General features: G+C 38.2%; 1 protein-coding gene across 1 annotated transcript in view; it reads right to left on the bottom strand.

Moving 5' to 3' along the window:
* The window catches only part of LOC147310022 (leucine-rich repeat-containing G protein-coupled receptor 5-like), a 51,542-nt gene that overhangs the window by 20,906 nt on the left and 11,866 nt on the right, over positions 1-18,770 (bottom strand). Inside the window, exons 2-6 of the mRNA XM_086269348.1 lie at positions 15,988-16,059; positions 13,995-14,066; positions 11,762-11,833; positions 4,330-4,545; positions 2,891-2,962 (exon numbers count right to left, since the gene is read on the bottom strand). Coding sequence (XP_086125474.1) covers positions 2,891-2,962; positions 4,330-4,545; positions 11,762-11,833; positions 13,995-14,066; positions 15,988-16,059 — 504 coding nt within the window. The remainder of the gene's footprint in view (positions 1-2,890; positions 2,963-4,329; positions 4,546-11,761; positions 11,834-13,994; positions 14,067-15,987; positions 16,060-18,770) is intronic.

Here is an 18,770-nt window from a genome sequence, read left to right as displayed (position 1 = left end):
GGTTTTTTGTAATGAATGTATTTACAGAGATAGGAAAATTAATAAACCTTTGCCTTGAAGTTAAGCAAATAATTTGTTACATTAAATAGTAAATAGTAATCAAATATCATTTTAGCTTAAATTCTGCCTCCGAATAATTGTGTCTTCCATGTCCATGTAACAAGTGTTTTCTTTTATTACTTTGTACTTTGATTTATAGCGTTATAGATGCACATCAGTTAGCATGATTAGCCCCAGCCTTGCTAATGCTTGCTACACTTAGTAAGCTAATCTATTTATCCTCTAAACAGGAAATATTGAGTCAAATTTGTAATGTTAACTCTCAATGTTTTGAAGCGTAACATCAGGGGCAAAAACGATTACGTTGGAAATATTAATCTGGGATATGATCGGTCAAAACTTGGACTAAAGGCTGTGCTAAAAATCCTGTGAGAGGTTATGAGTCATCATAGGCATTAAGGCTAACTCTAATTTAGGACAATTTTGTTAATGAAAGTCAGCTCAAGATTTGGACATCTGCTGCCCTATGACAACTGGGATAAGCTCCAACCCAATGAATAAATGGGAAAAAAATGGATGGATGGATGGATGGACGACCATTATCAAATCTGGATTAGGAACATCAGCCATGCTCGACACAAGCTTTGGATATTATCATTTTTAGATAGTCTGTACTGGAATGGTTGGCTCTTGGATAAACACCTTTACAGTGGGAATGGTGAGCTCTGCACACAGAGTGATAAACCTTAGCCAGTGAACTTGAAGAGTTCAAAGACAGACCCAATGAATGGGAAATACAGCAGGTGGAAATAAACCCAACTGATCCCTTAAGACTTGGTTTTCATTGACATATATTACTTTCTCTACTGAAAATAATTAAGAACATGCTATGGCTCATTATCTTGACTGTCAGGTGTCAGTCAGCATGGTGGTTTTTATTTTTGTGGGTTGGGTCATGTTACCCACAAACAGTCTCAAAGGTTTGTGTGGAGATGTTTTGAGAGCTGGATTTTGGTCTTCTGTTCACCACTGTTTCCGTCACTTACTGGAACCAGAAAATCTTAATTTGGCCAAAAGGGAGGAGGCCTACATGAAACATTAAAGAATGTTCTTCCACAAGTCGGATGTGTTTTCCTTTAGGTCTGATCAGAGCTTGGTTGCATTAATTTTTTTTCTGCTCTCATATCCGTTTTCCTGGTCCCTCTCTGTCTGTGTTTGTAGCTTCAGATGAACACGAGTCTCTGCTCTGGTTTATTATTGCTCATCATACAGGTACACAGCCTCCCAACACGCATACACACACAAACACATGCTGCCCATGAATGTGTGTGTGCATGAATAGTAATTATGATTAGCATACAGCCCAGGCCACACACAGAGCCAGCTAAGCGCACACAGAAGTATTTCCAAATGAAGTCCGTGTATGTTTGTGTGTTTAAACCTGCTTCTCTGGTTGACTGAGAAAACAGAAACATTTCTATCCACACACACATTCCTCAGATTATACGCACACACACAACATAAACACACACACACACACAGGTTAATCTGCTCTGTCTCCATTTAATATTTCCATGTAAAATGCTTACTGGTGACGGCAGAAACAACTGGTATCTCGCCATAAAGCGTGTACTGGCTTGGATTGCAAATGGTTAAAATAAGATTGATGATCATTTTAAGAGCGAGCATTTCTCAGAAAATTCCCACATGTGTTTCTGTTCAAGCACGCGCCATTTTTTAGATCTTTTAAAATCAGCTGTATGTGGAGCTCATGATGCTGCTAGCCATCAGTAAACTGTACTGTATTTTAATAATATACCTACAAATGACACAAATAGATGTTTTGATCTTGGACAAGTTGGTTGTAAAAAATATGTTTATGACAAAATAGAATATAAATCTAAAAAAAGCGTCTAACTTCTGTGATAAAGGTGAGGTTTTTACAGCCTATTTTTAGTCTTCCTCCCTGTATTAGTTAATTTCTGCCTTTATTTTGAAAGTCAGCAGCCTTTCATGTTTTTACTTCCTTCCTTTGTTCTTTTCCCACCCTGCTCACGGTCTTTATTGAGTTTCTCCCTCAATCTTTGTCTTCATCATCAATTCTTGCTCTCGAGTTTCTTGAGCCCTCCAATGACCCTGAGTTGGATAAAGGAAAGAAAATTGATGTTTTTCCATTGTGTGGATCTTATTGTTTATCTGAAAGCTCCAGATTCTTTATTTTTTCCATCAGCCTGACTGACCTGTCTCCTTGGTGTCTATAATTTGGATTGTTTACTAAGTTGAACAAAATAAATATGACGGCTCATCAAACAGACTGCAACTTAAGAAATCAAGAACAAACATGAAGAAACGTCAACACGTTGTGTTTTACGTGTTTTTGCAGCCTTTTTCTATTTGCTGGTGTTGCATTGCAGTTGATCTCACAGGGCCACTGTAAAGTGCCATTATATACATTGAGCCTGAATATACATATATGACAGAAAACAACATTAAAAAAATAAATGTATCAGATTTATCAATTGTTTTTTTTCTTCGTTTAACGTTTATTTATTACTTACTGCCTTACCACATCAAAATAAAATATGTACGCTAAAGAGCAGTGCTAACATTGCTCTTTAAGGCTTTCTCTGGAGCTTTGCTGGTACTTTCTCTTTGTTTCCTTATATCTTTGTGCTAAGGTAGGCTAAAGATGAAACTCTTGAAAAGAAAGAAAAAAGATTCCTCCAAATCAGTGCAGGTTCTTTGAACATAAATCCCATTAAGGATCCTCTACAAATGTAAAAATTAAGGCTCTCTCATCTCCTAACCCTTCACCCTGACCCCAACTCAACCCTGACTGCTCCAACTCCTGCTCACACGCACTCACACGAGCGCACACACAGAAACTCACAGCGTCTCCAAACTGTGGAGTCCGTGGAAGCAGTTCGGTCCCATGGAAACGATCCTATTGTTGTTGAGATGCCTGGGGAGAGAGAGAGCGAGAGACTGATGGACTAATGAAGCAGACAAAGACTGTGTGTGTGTGCGTGTGTGTGTGCGTTCTTTCAAAGGGGCCCAGGAGTCTCTCAAGAAGGTTTTTTTCTTTTGGTAATTTCATGCAAATTAGCTTCAAACCGATTGGACAAAAGGAATGACAGCAGACTTCAATGCTGCCGCGCTGAATGCCATCACACAAACAGAGAGCTTGCATGTTATTAAGGAGCTAATACAGACGGACGGGGACAGTCGCTTCCACGGTTGAACTTAATGCTCCTAACAAAAACACACACAGATAAAAACAAAAACACTACCCAAAAAGTGGAAAAGAGTTTCTGTAAGCCTGCATATGAAGAATAGATCTGATTTAAATCCTGATGTTTTAAGGTCAGTAAACTTAAGTTAAGCTTTTTGAAATGAGTTTAAATTAAATTACACCACACACAACTATTTTTCTGAATCTGAAGCAGATATATGGGCAAAGAATGAATTTTTATTTATCATTTAACTCATTTACAAAATTTTCAACTTTAAAATATATAGATACATTTTTAAAAAGATAAAACAAATTTAAGCTAAACTGTTGTAAGATGGTAGTCGGTGGTTATACCGCACCATCATTTTGGTAAACGAGATTCTCCTTTTGATCTCCTCACAGAGTGTTTGCCTGACTTAAACTTGATTGGTAAATGAAAATCATACTACAAGCAGGAAATAAATGAAATCCATTTGACCATGAAAAATCTTTTTCTCCCTTTTGCTACAGATTCTTTATGTTTATATACAAATCTCAGAAATCAGTTTCTGAGATTACAGCTACTGGATCTATGCTAAAAAATGTCTCAATTATAACAGAATAACAAAGTAAGATAGCCTACTAATAAACTATCTACCTAAATCTAATGTATGGTATGTTTGCTATGGACAACCACTGTTGGGTTTACTCATAAATAAACCAAATTTAGCCAGCTCCTTTCATTGGTAACCAGCCTAGTTTAACAGCAAATCTACTACCAACACCATTAGTTAACTGGTCCTCCAAGACGGTCCTGTAAACATTCCAACCATTGTAGATAGTTGGAATGTACAGGCTATCCTGTATATATTGTACATACTATTGTTTGAGTACTTACGATTGTTTTTTTGTACTTTTTATATTTTACATTTATATTTATTATTGAAACTTGCACCAAGGGAGTGGCACTCCAATTTCGTTGTACTCTGTACAATGACAATAAAGGCTATTCTATTCTATTTCTATTCTATTCAATGGAACCCTAGTGTCACATAAGGTGTTCTACTCTATTCTACTCTATTTGTTTGCTCTGGATAACCCAAGTTGTGTATACATACAGCACCACCAGGCGGCCCAGCTTGCTGAAGGCATGGTCGGGGATGTGGCTGATGTGGTTGAGGGCAAGTGTCATGGCCTGCAGGGCAGGGAGCTCGCCCAGCGCCTCCACTGGGACCTCCCTCAGAGAGTTATCATCCAGCCAGAGGTGACGGAGTGAACGCAGGCCAGAGAAACAGCCAGCGGGAACACTAGAGATATGATTGGCGTCCAGTCGGCTATGAAGAGATATACACACTGAATTTAAATGTACATTCAAGCAAACAGTTATGTGTACATATATATGTAAATGCATTTATGAAGTTTCACAGTTTCACACACACAATCTACACCCATTTTAGCTCCTACCTCAAAAACACTGTGCGCTGTCGATCCTACGTGCTGCACAATAATATTCAATATTTACTGTTATATTCACATAGATCATCACGATGATGTTGTTTATTATATTGCTCTTTTTTTTTGCTTGCTCTCTCTTTTTTCTTTCTCAACAGTTGATCCAGGTGATTGATATGTGTATTTTTTGTCTGTTTGTTTTGTTGGTTTTTGTTTTTTGCCCTTCATCACCGTTCCTCTTGCCTGCTGTTTTTCTTTCCCTCTTTCTTTCTCCATTTTCTTTCCCCCAGTCAAGTCTGTCCCATGTGTAGCAAGTGAAAATAAAATAAAATAAACAATAAAAGCAAAGGTGAATCAAAAAGACCAATACAGCAAGGCCGGGATGATCCATTTGGTAAAATAAATCTGTTGGGCATCTTTCTTTGCCTTTAGACAATAATTCTGATGGCAAAAGAACCAAACGGGACAGGCGGGAAAAAAAAAGTTTCACTGAGCAATTCTGTATACATATTGCCAATGAGTCAGGTTGGTGCAAACACATAACTGTATATAATATGCAGAATGTAAGATTTTTGGTACTAAAAGTTTTTTGCTCTTTGCCAGTAAACGAGAGGTAATTTCAAAACCCGATGATCCTATAATATTTGCACATAGGAAAGGATGGCTAGCTAGCTCCAGATATCAGATAGAAACATCAGAAATCTTAAACTATTGGCCATTATCCCCAGAGACTGGGACGATTCCCAGATTGGTTTAATCAATAAATTAGGGACAAGATTTAGGGTTGGCTCCAAAATTAAATTTTCTGTTTGGAGGTATTTAGAAATCTAGCAACGTTTCTGATTCAACTGTAGAAACATAAAAATTAATAAACAGCCTTTTAAATTGAAGAGTTTTCTTTTTCTTTAAACTAACAACATACAGTACAAAAAAGTGCAGTTACTAAAAAAAATGGTAAAAAAAAACAAAACCCCAAAACAAAACAACAACAACAACAAAACAAAAACAAAGACTAAATTTAGTGATGGAACCTTCGACTTCTGGGCCCTATTTCAGGAAGCCGGTTTAGTGCAAACTCTGAGTAAGTATACCCTGGGTTAACGAAAACTCTGGGTTTTCGGTTTCACAAAGCGAGTTTAGATTAATTCTGAGTGAGTTACTATGACGACACACTCCGTGAAGCTAACCTGCCCCCTAGCAGGTTTACTTCAACTAACCCTGACGTTCTCCGCCTCTTTGTCAGAAACCTGACTGTAGGAAGTGTCAGACATGGCGTGCCCCTTCCTTGAAGAGCCAGTAGATGTTGAAACCCAAATTCTCCACAGAGCTCTCCGCCGGGAGAGAGTGATTAGAGCGCGTTTGGACATTTTATCATTTCCTGATGATTTCCTGTGTGAACGTTACCGTTTTTCAGCACAATCTATAAGTTATTTGAATAACATCCTCAGGCCTAATATTGCTCATGTGACACATCGCGGACATCCTCTCAGTTCTGTACATATTATTTGTATTGCACTTCGGTTTTTTGCAAACGGGAGCTTTCTGTATAATATTGGTTACGCTGAGCACGTTTCCAAGGCTACCGTCTGTCGGGCAGTCAGGAATGTTACAGTTGCACTGAAACGTCTCCTGTACTCGTTTGTGGTGTTCCCCGGTCATAGACCCACAAGATTTATCAAAGAGGGATGCCACAAAATTGCAGGTATCAGGATGACCAAAACTTAATTCATGATGTGGTGATACTTGAACTACTACTTAAATGTTACATTTATTTTCACGGTTCCCAGGCGTGATTGGCTGTACAGATGGCACTCACATTCCAATCATTGCTCCTTCAGTAAATGAAGGAGACTATGTGAACAGGAAGTCTTTCCACAGCATTAATGTGCAGGTACATAGTTCCCTGTAGCATTTCAAACTAACAAATTATTTCATTATAGTAATGGATGCTAATTTGTGTTCTCTGCACTGTGAAGATCATATGTGATGCTGCCAACATTATCACAAATGTGGAAGCCAAGTGGCCAGGCTCTGTGAGTGGTGGTGGTGGAGGACCTCCACCTGTTTTTCGGGCCTCCGCTTTTTTTTCTGTTGGCTATAACGGGTCACATTTGAGCATACAGAGTAAGCAAATATGTACTTGTAATGTGCTCAGATAATTTCAATAAGTGCTTACAGAGGGGAAATTAATGTAGCCTCTAACTGCAATTGATTTACATGGGACAAACAGACCAAGCACTATGGCTCATAATACACCTTACCTGTTTGGACTATATTTTTATATTTCATTTTTACTTGCTGCCAGGAACGTTTGGGGCCTGTTGGGTTGCACCTGTGCTCACGTCACATCACAAAATAAAATGTATAAAATATAAAATAAAATAAAATATAATAAAATAACGTGTTAAATGGGTGGAAATCCCTAGATCAATGTTTAAATTAACACTCACGCATTGACTCTGTCGGCTATGTTTTGCCATGCATGCTCCCTTTCTTTTGCAGCTGAGGCTGTGTTACTTTTTTTCCGCAAAATTTGCATGTTATCGGCATATGCTGCCATCAGAATTTCGGCCTCAAGTGCTGTAAAATACATTGACCGCGCCTTCTTTCCCTCCGTCTCCATGGTGACTCGCTTAATCTGTGCTCCACTAATCAGGGCTTTATGTATCCTCGTGCTTTAACTTGGGGTTAAAGCAACTCCGCGTTGACTGAACTAATTGTTATCAGCCTTTCTGAATCCGAATATTCCGAGTTGGACAGTTCGGGGTTACTCAACCCTGAGTATCGTTTTTCACTCTGAGTTTTCTAAACCGGCTTCCTGAAATAGGGCCCTGCTCTGCAGATAACATACTAATTTCTCATTTTTAATAAAAAGTACAAAAAACCCAGCCATCCTTTCTGCAATTTTTAACTTAATGCGGCATTATAGTTACATAATTAAGACACTTTAGAACTAATAACTCTCTTTACTGATTAAATTATTATTAAATTATTCACATAATAACAGAAAACATCTACTTTTTGAGATGCACAATAAAAGCTCTATGTTTAGAGACTCAAAATGCAAAACTGAAGGCTTCACTTCACTGTCTGTTCAAGAGGAACATTAGAAATCAAGTGTTTGACCAGCAGCAAAGGAATGATCGGCAGGCTGCTCAAGCACCACTCAACCAGCCTCTCGGCTCTCAGGTCAAATGAAGGTATTTTAATGACCACACTTATTACTCATGTGATTGTGTGGATTTTGTGAGTCGGACAAAGGCATAGCTCTCAAAAAGCAGGAAAATTAAAACAATAAGCCTTAATAAGTGAGTGACTGAACATTTGTTAGGCAGTGGTATTAAACAATGCAAAGACGCAAAAATAATTGCTTAATTATTTGAACTGAAGCATTTAAAGGTCCATTTTAATTTGTCTGTGTCTTGTTTATGTGTTAATTAACTTCTATACACATGTTACAGCATCAAAACATTTTTTTCAGTCTTACCACCCTGTTTGATTTTTAACTGTGTTGCTCAAAGAGAGGTTGTTAGGTAGAGCTGGATCAGGTGACCCTGAACCCTCTCTTAGTTACGCTGCAATAGACACTGACCACTTCTTCTTCACTCATCTGTTTTCACTCTTCATGAGTTTATACACCACTGTTTAATCATTACCTAATTCATTTTAAATTCTGGCTCTCTTTCACAGTGTGTCTTTTGTTCTGTTTCCTTCCCCTCACCCCAGCTGGTTGCAGATGGCTGCTCCTTCTTAAGCATTGTTCTGTAAGAGATTTCTTCCTGTTAAAAGGGAGTTTTGCCTTCTCACTGTTGCCAAGTGCTTGCTCATAAACTGAGTCATCTGATTGTTGGGGTTTCCTCTTTACACAACAATTTAGGGGCTGAGGCAACATTTGTTGTGTTTAGCACTATATAAATACAACTTATTTGAATATTATAATACATAAATACTTGGTATAGCTTTTCCTGTTTTTTATAATATGAATAAAATCTGATAGACAGTGTTTTAATATTTCCCAATATGGAACATTTTACCTTTAACACCTGTTGATTTGTGCTCTGAATCAGGGAAGTTTGATTCAGATATAGATGTTGCATATAGGATAAATGATAATTCTGCTAATGCTACATGCTCAGATTAAACTCAGTGATTGACTGATTGGGTGTGGGGATATTTGAGATATTGGCACAGAGATGTCTAAGGGTCTGGTCTTAATTTACAAATTGACCAGTTTAATATTAATTTTAAAAAGTTACTGAATATCATTCAGTTCCCTTTTACTGAATTTTGCTGTCTTGAGTTCAGGCAGAAAACTCACAGCTCTTTTGCAGGCTGTGCAACATAAACATGCAAGATCTGTAGATATAAAGAGAGAGCTGACTGTATGTTCATCCTAACAGTAGTTCCTCTGTTCACATGGAGAGAGAAGAGAAGGATGGGACTTCACATAATTGTCCATTAGATAAATGAGAGAGACCTTAGACCAAAAGAAAGACTCAGACGTCTCCATTCTTATACCCTTATCTCCCCCCCCCCCCCCCCCGAACACACACACACACACACACACACACACACACACACACACACACACACACACACACACACACACACACACAGCGAGAGAGAGGTACAGTTTCAGTATAATTACTGTGTGTTATCAGGCTCAGAGAACACACTCGCTGCACTACATACATTAATATACTGAGCCGTGTGTGTGAGACAGATTCCTTTCCACCAAAGAGTAAAATGAAACGAAGGGATTAGTGCAGCGCTCCCTTTTTTGCGCTACAGACCGGTTTATACCTTTAAGCTGTCGCGGATAAATACAACAAAATGAAACCAGTACTGGTAGCAAAAAAAGGAAGATTTATTCATCAGCAGTGTTGGTCAAGTTAATTGAAAAAGGTTATCAGTAACTAATCACTGATTACTTCCCCCAAAAAGTAATCCTGTTACTTTACTGATTACTTATTTTCAAAAGTAATTAATTGTTAGTTACTTAGTTACTTTTTAAAAACACGATTTACAACCTGAATAGGTAATAAAGAAATCATTCAGCCCAATTCTACTTTTACTGCATAATCCATCATATAAAATGTAATCAAATGGAAAGGTCCCTTTTTAAAACTTGTTTTATTAGTTTTAATCTTTTAACTTTATGCATCAAGCAAAAATTCAATTATATGCAACATTCTCTGACTGGAAGAAATTTGTTTAACATTTAAACCTATTTTCTGCACATCCCAGCACATAAAATAAAATATTTTTTTGTGTTTACACTCAGTCTTTCAAATAGATGCAAGTAAAACACAGCAGAAAATATCAAAGACTCAGTGGTCCTGTTGCTCTATTTTCACCTGTATAGCAGGCAGAGGATTACCCTGGTGCAGATGTGCCGCAGCAGTCAGTGGAAGAATCTGCGAGTTTGTCTATGAATTTCACATTCCGTCGTAGCGCACTCGGTGCTTGCTTGGAAGTTAAGGGTTTTTTCGCTGTAAAAATAAGTTTTCTTCCCACGCAGTGAACAGCGGACGCTAATGTTTTTGTCACTTTTTACGGAATCAAACTCAAAGTAAGGTCAGTACTTCCACGCTTTAAACACTGCACGCTCATGCTCTCTCCCGCACTCGATATATGATCCATTGTTTATCTGCACACAGCTGTTTCCACGAATGTCGTACTCGCTTACGTCATTGTCACTCTTGCAAAAAAAATCACAGTTTTAGTAATGCAGTAACGCGGCGTGCTTACGGGAAAGTAACAGTAATCTAATTACCTTTTTTTGCAATAGTAATCCCTTACATTACTTGAAAAAAGTAATCGGATTACAGTAACACGTTACGCGTTACTGCCCATCTCTTTTCATAACACATTCAAAGACCCAGGGAAACCGAGTTAACCCTTCAAACCCTGACCTAATTTACCCTTTAAACCAGGGGAAGACAACTCCAGGCCTTATGAGCAGATGTCCTGCAGGTTTTAGATGTGTCCTTGATCTAACACAGCTGATTCAAATGGCTAAATTACCTCCGCAACATGTCTTGAAGTTCCCCAGAGGCCTGGTAATGAACTACTCATTTGATTCAGGTGTGTTGACCCAGGGTGAGATCTAAAACCAGCAGGACACCGGCCCTCGGGGCCTGGAGTTGCCCATCCTTGCTGAAAATGCTAACCGTCACCCGTGATGGGTTAGGGTTTAAAGGGTTAACAACAAAAACGATAAAAAAATAACAATTAAAACAGATAAAAACTCTGAAAACTCAACTCTCGCGGCCCGGTACCAAGCGACTTGGGTTGAGGACCGCTGGATTAGTGTGTCTATATGTGTATTATTCATTTTTTGTAGGAAAATTAAGCCATTTTAATATCGCATGGACTTATTATTGGTTATTGGTAACTTTATTGTCCCTAACGGGAAATTGATTTGCAGTATGTCCGTACAAACAAACAAACAGACAACCAACACATCACATACACACTCCAAAATAATATAATATAATATAATATAATATAATATAATATAATATAATATAATATAATATAAGCCTGAGAAAACAACCTAGATTTTTCATCAAAAAAGTACAATGTGCAATGGCAACAACACTTATGGTTTAGTGTTATTAACTATGATAATAGCAGTAGGTACAAAAGACAATCTATGTCTCTTTGTCTTCACTGCAGGCACTTTATAACGACGACCTGATGGAAGCAGTTGAAAATCATTAAAGAGAGGATGATCTGAGCACAACAGGACAGAGGTTGCCTTCCTCAGCACATGTGCTGAGGAATATGTTAAAAACATGTTTTAACAAATGTTCCCATAAGATACATCAATAGCACAAAGACAGAGGGTGTAGTTTAACTTGGGGTTAAAGTTAGGTTAAAGGTATAGTTATATTAAGCATAGATTCAAAATTAGGTTTACATAAGACAAATGATTATAGCACACAAAGGAATTTAAGAGAAACTAAAATAATACACAGTATTAATAAAAGCTAAAATGTGTGGTCAGTAAAATGGCACGGTATATTTATAAAGTAAGAATTAACATAATATAATACACGAAACTAAAAAAAACCAAAGTGAAATGTGACTCACAGTGACTGCAGGTTGTGCAGGTTGTTGAAGGCTTCAGCAGGAACAGATCTCAACTGGTTGTTTTGAAGCATCCTGTAAAAACGCAATCAAAACTTTAACAAAAAGTGTTAAACGCAACAAAACAACACAAAGATGGTTTACAAGGACCACATTTTGGGAAATACTAGAGTCACATGTATATCTACAGGATAATCAGAAGCCAGTAATCTTAGCATAAAGTCTGGAAATTAAGGAAATAGATTAAAAGTGGTGAATAACTATTTTTATACTTGTCTGTGTTGTGTTGTGATTTTTAAAAAAATATTTTAGTTTATAATATTGGTTTGTTAAAGGATATATCCTCCTTTTCTTCAAGACATGTTTGTATATTAAGTAATAAATCAGACTTCATAGATAAACATACCTGGGTGTCATCTGCATAGCAAACAAACATGTATTCTGTGTTATCTAAAATATTGTCTATGCCTTTCAAAACTGCAGCTTTCACTGCCAATGCTCCTGGTTGCAGAGTGACTAAAAATAGACTGCTTACTCTGTTTTGGCCTGTATATGCTTGCATATTTTTTTTTATGTTGATAGGTTATGTTCTTTTAGATCAAAACCCATTAAGTGCAACAATAAACATGATGTTAATGAAATGAAAAAGTATTTAAAGTATACTATATACTAAGTAAAGTATTAAAAAAGTTTAATACCAGATAAATATCTGTAAAGTACCAAATAATTCTATGAATACAAAGATGTTTATACTTAATAGTAATATTGACATGTTGTGTTGGCTTCAATACAAGACTCAAATATATTTTGAGGCTCCCTACAGATTTTGGGGACAAAATAATTAGCTCAAAATGGCTCTTTAGATTGTAGAAGTTACTGGCCCATGAAAATATAATAGGCCCTAGTGCACAACCCTGTGGAACTCCATTTATTACAGAATTTGTTTTGTAAATCTTTTAGAAGTTTCTGTGTTACCTGGAAACTTATTTTCTTGCTTTCTTTCTGTGTTGGTCAATCCCAATTATTTTATGAAGTCTAACAATAAAACAAAAAATGTGAAACGTCCATTCATAAAACACAGCCAGCTGTGGCTCAGGAGGAAGAGCGGGTCTCTCTCAATCAGAAGGTGAGATGTTTAATCTCTAGTTACTTCAGCCAGCATGTCAAAGTCTTTTTGGACAAGATATCGACCCCTGAGTTGTCCCTGATTAATCCGTGTGAGTGGGTGTGTCAAGGTGCATAGGCATAAAAAAACAATTGCATGAATGTGTATGATATTGGGTGAATGAGGCTTGTAATTAAAAAGCCCTTTGTGTGTTCAGTTTGAGTAGAAAAATGCTTTACCAAATACCAAGTTTCAAGACTAATAATGTGTATGATTGTAGCTTTTAGAAATATTATAAAGACAGTACTATAAAGTGCTGCAATAACAGGAGTTCAACAGTCCCAATGTTTACAGATCAATAAAATAGAAAATTAACTGACCCAGAAATGAACAGAGAGAAGAATGAAAGACAACAGAATAATGTGTTGGTACGAGCGAATGTGTAAAATGTAAACAGGGAACAGAAGTGTTGTTCCAAACTGCAGAAACTGTGCACTAAACCGAGACACACATGAAATCTTCAAAGTGTCTCTGTGAATGATTAGCACCAGTAAACATACCACACAATATTCCAGTGTTTGTGTGCGTGCTTGTGTGTGTGTGTGTCCGGGGGGTAGGAGGTGGGTGAGGGTTGTGGAGAGGGTGGGGTTGAGTTGCTATCTTTCTGAGGACCCTTATCAGTTTTAAACAATCGTAATCTGTTAGATCGCACCTTTATCACTGATGCTTTATGCACCCCGATGTAAACCGTATACAGCTCTTATCTTACTCCAGTCCCATTTATCTTTGAACATGTGTGAAGTCTCCAGTGAAGTTTCACTGCTTGCACAATGACAATAAAGCTCTCTGATGCATCTTGGCCAATCTTTACAAATTCAAAGGACGTTTAAAGGTCAAGATCAAGTTTGAAGGAACAGATCTTAATACAGGTAGAGAATAGCCCAGTAAAAATAGCCCAGCAGAGACAGTATAATGGGATTAAACAGTCTAGGTTAAACACCAAAAACCAATAAATGTTTTTTTTTTAGTGTTTAACCAGGATGTTCTTTTAGGAACATATTCACATAACAATCATAAAATGTGTATGTTTGCTGAGGCATCATGCCAGTGAGGAAATATGTGTGAACTTACAGCACTTTGAGGTTGTAGAGGCCAGTGAACGCTCCTCTGGGGATGAAGGTCAGATCATTTCCCGCCAAACGCCTGAGACACAGAGAGAGAGAGATTATAAGCATTACTGACTTCAGATCATTTTTGGCCAAATTAGCATAAAAATGAACTAAATGAGGGATGTGTTTACAAATGGAAAATATTTTTTAATGTTTCTATGAGGAGTCCAAAGTGAATGTTTTTTGTGTACAGCCATGAATATCTTTTACACAGGGTGACCCCAAAGCACCATGTCAGCCTATAAACAGCCTCCAAATATGAAAATGAAACATGTACCGGTATGAGAAAAGGTGTCCTCTTCAGTGTTCCAAGTAAACTTCAGATGAAGTGCCACCATCACCTTTCAGCGTGTCCACCCCCATCAGAGATGGGCCAACCAATCAAAGCTGCTGCATTCATGCTAACAAAGTGTCTCAAAAAGAGGGCTTTTACTATTCTTTTACACTTTGGCAGTGGGTCCTTAGTGCTTTTGGTGCTTGCTGTTGTAGGTGGAGGCATTTACAAAGGAGTATTAGACATTAAGAACATTGTTTTAAGATAAATTATTATTGTTCATGTTGAGAATAAAGTGGGAATACGGAGGTTAAAATTGTTTCAAGTCAAACAGCTGCCACGGCTGCTATACTCTCTACAAAATACCATTTCAACTTTAATCTCAAAATTTTGGATTTATTCTCAAAATGAATAATAATAATGAAAAAAAAAATCCTTTTCATTCCTAATGTAGAACTCATACTCCGCTGTGGGTATTTCCTCAATTATGAGCCTGTTGTTTGTTGTTTTACTTCTTCAGACGGGACGTCAGAACACAGTCCAGGTGAGGATGTTAACAGCAAATCCTTGAGCTTGCAGGGTTTACTGCAACCAACATTTATCTTAATATTTTTAAACGTTTCCGAGTTTAATGCAAAAATATGACATCTTATATGCTGAATATGACAGCATCTTATCTCATCTTTAGAAGATGCCATTCCTAAGCAATTAAAATTTAGAGCTGCTTGGATACAGTCTGCAAGATGAACTGATGAATTTGTTTCCAAAAACTCACAAGTTTAGCTTTAAGACTCGCACTGAGCATCATCTTTTAGACAAGTTGACAGTCAGACATCAGGTGTGTTTGGGGATCCGTGTTTCCAGCACACACGGTGCTTTCATTTCAAACCAACAGCAAAACACTGACCCACAGTGGGTCCTGTAGGTCTGTATGTTTTTCAGGGGCCACACAAAGTTCAGCCAGTCTGCCTACACCCAGCATGCATCTGTGCGGTGTCCTATCGCCGCAGTGACGTTTCTCACGCTGCGGTGACAAATATCACACACACACACAGACACATACAGCTGGCAGCAGAGCATAACAGCAGTCAGAGTCATGTTCAGGTCCCTGTGAGGTCAGCCTCGCTGTCTCTCGGCTCCCCAGCTTTAAGGAAATGTTCGTACAGGACGTGGCGGCTGCTAGGTGAGGAGAGATGGGATTACATATCATCTCCTCACAGATACATGAGCTCAACGCCCGCTCAGACACCCTCACTTTCATCCATCTCAGTCCATCGCCCACCAACAAGAGTTCGTAAGATATCTGATCATGTGTGGAGACTTGAAGGATGATAAAGAAGAAAACATATACAAGGTGTGGAGAGGAGATTCTGAGAACAGGTTCTTAAAAGCTACAAGCCTGGTTTAAGTTAGCCTGATTGTTGGTTCAAGGTCATCTTTTCGTGCACCTCTGGACCATTTTTAGAGAGGCTTCTACTTTTAGAGCAGCTATTAGCGGTGTCATCGTGTCACCTTGCACTTGTACCTCTGTGATATATGCTGAATCTTCTCCATTGTTTCGAAATGGCAAGACTTCTTCTGAGTCTACACTGACTTCAAGTAAGTCTTCAGGAAATAAGTACAGGTTGTGTAAAGGCCCTCTGAAATGATGAAAACATGACCATGTGTTTGTGTGACTCACAGCTCCTCCAGGAAGTGCAGGTTGGACAGAGCTCCGCTGGATAACACAGTCAGATTATTCATACTGAGATCACTGCAGAGACACAGAGAGAGAGAGAGAGACTGTTAGTGTCGCTCTATCTTTAGCTTTAGTCAGTCACATCTGACCTTTTGGCTCAGACGTGACTGACACACCTGGATTTGTAAGTACAGAAACAAAACAGAGCATAAACTAATAAAAAGTCATCCAATACATATTAATGAATCAGTGTTGACTGTAAAAATAATGACACACATTGAAAATAAACAGAATTATTTAGACTTATGAATTATTAAAGAACCACAGAGACCTGTTTATGCTCAGACACAGGAACCATTCAACAGCCTTCGCACGTAAAAACATTTAGTCTGACAACCTCTGGGAGCCCCGTTACGCATATATTTCCACATTTGTGAAGACCCCTCATGCTGAACCCAAACTAATGTCCCGCTGTTAATGTAGGGGAGCCAATCAGAAAAATGATGGCTTTAATAGGAAGCACTAAAACAAATCGCTTCAGACAGAAGATCTGAACTGAAGGGCTGCACGAAGGCCCAGTATAAGATTAAAAAGGATTATTTTGCAATTTCAATCACACAAATCCAGTCTAGCAGAGTTCAGGGTAAAAACGAGGTGGACATGAGTGTAGCGGTTTCCTATGCACAGAGTTAGACATACAAGCACATAAACACACCCATGCAGGACTTCCCGCCTCTTTTAAGGCCGGTGAAAGGAATGAGTCAACACACACCTGAGTGAGAAACAAGACAGGAGTAGAAATTACTGGAAACACTGAAAGCAGGAGAGCCGGAGGAAAGAAAGGAGCAGGTTTCCCTCCTTCACGCTTGCTCACAGTGACCTCAGCCAAACTCAAACACTTTTATCTTCCCTGTTCCTTCACGTTATCTTAGCTCAAGAACTTTGAATCACTAGTGACAGCTCTGATTTGTACACAGATCTGTGTTGTTTCCCACTAAAAAAGACTCACAGAAATCTACAGTAATGGTCTCTGTATTCTGATCTTCAGATTTATGCGCTGCAGTTAAATAAACACTCTCAGACAAAGCTTTAGTCCAACCGCTTGCTAGCTGCTTTAACTCGTGTTTGCTAAAGCTATTTTGTTAAGTTAATATCAATAACTTTTAATCTCTTGATGCGTGATGAATAACCCAGGTAAGGAAATCCAAGGAGGTTGATTCAGTTCACCTGAACACAAATTTCAGTGGGAGAAACACTTCATCCCTCATCCAAGCAACTTTCAGCCTGAGCCTGGAGAAGTGACTTCAGACTTTAATGAAGATGTAGTTTTAGACTTTAATTAAATTTAAATTGGCGAGTCAAAATATTTCACCCACACACAGATGTTATGAAGTCTTAATTAAAGTTTTTGTCCAAACACCAATACCATAAAACAAGCCTCCAGTAAAAGTATTTTCTTTGAGTGAAATGGACCTGAAAATAAAATAAATGAATAAATAAACAAACACAAAGGCTGATAAAAAAAAACATTTGGGGCATTCTGAAAGAGAAAAGCTACCGCATAAAGTGGAAAATCATCCATTAAGTTACAAAATAATTGTAAACAGATGAAAACTGAACACAGAAAAATAAATTACAATTAAATTAAAGATTTTTTACAAAGAGAAGCAAATGACTACAAGTGAAACAATCTGATTATAAGGACACAGCGCATTCACAGAATTACCGAAAAGAAACAAACAAACAACCAAAAAAAAACCCCACACACTACATCACTATCATAACCCACGCATACACACCTGTGCATCCACACACCTCAACACTATGTCAGGAATGTGATCTCATCTGTTTACTAGCAAGGCTGCAGAAACAGAAAAAAAATCATCAGCATGTTGGTTAATTTTTTATTTATTAATTTTTTTGCTCGACAATTCACGTTTGGGGCGCTGTCGTGAATATTTTTGGAACTTTTATGGCTCCACGGCTCAAAAGCAAAGTCAAAACAAGCCGACATCGGTGCTTGTGATTGGCTGCAGGGACACCGTTTGTTGTATGTTGTGTTTGTGTGCAGCCATGACGTTCTTCCTCCTTTCTTTTCTTCTCTTATCTGAACCGTCTATTTTCTGCTCTCTGATAACTATCGGCAGGTAGCGTCTTTCCAGGAGGGCTCGGGTCTGAAAGGAAGCCGAGACAGACTGTCTCTGTCTTTAACACACACACACACAGAGAGAGAGAGAGGGTGTGTCTGCAGGTTGAATACACCGGTTGTTAAGGAACTTTCTCAACACTCCATAAAACCTGTTAATGTGTGTCCACAGGTAGTCTGGTCGCACAGACAGACACACACAGAGCGCCTCTGTTTAGCTTTATTTTAGCAGAATGCTCCTTTACTCTTGAGCAGACTAACGCCGTTATGGCTGATTGGCTTTTACTGCCGCTCACAAAAACACCAGCACATTTCATTCACTCATTCATTCATAAAGATAAATATGTAGTCGTGTAGGCTGCGTGTGAGCGTGCTTCAACACACCGGGCTGTTCATTAGTCAGGCGGAGGCCTCTGCATGTGCCCACATACAGAACATTAACATAAACAGAAATCGCTGTATGTGTTTCTTTATGATTGCAAATGTGATTTTACTTAAAGCTGCTTATTTCCAGCTTTAAATGTTTTTAATACTTGGGCTCTATTAGAGCAGCTTTGTATGATTCATATTTCAAAATAATCCTTTTTCATCTTATAATGAGCCTTGATTTTAGTCCCTCAGCTCATCCACTGTCTGAAAG

Source organism: Aulonocara sp. 'chitande type north' Nkhata Bay, linkage group LG17 (assembly GCF_057382095.1).
Source record: "Aulonocara sp. 'chitande type north' Nkhata Bay isolate Kocher_YH1m ecotype deep benthic linkage group LG17, A_spYH_male_GT1.1, whole genome shotgun sequence".
Classification (NCBI taxonomy): Eukaryota; Metazoa; Chordata; class Actinopteri; order Cichliformes; family Cichlidae; genus Aulonocara; species Aulonocara sp. 'chitande type north' Nkhata Bay.
The sequence above is the reverse complement of the archived record's forward strand: the minus strand, read 5'-3'. Positions and strand labels throughout refer to the sequence as shown.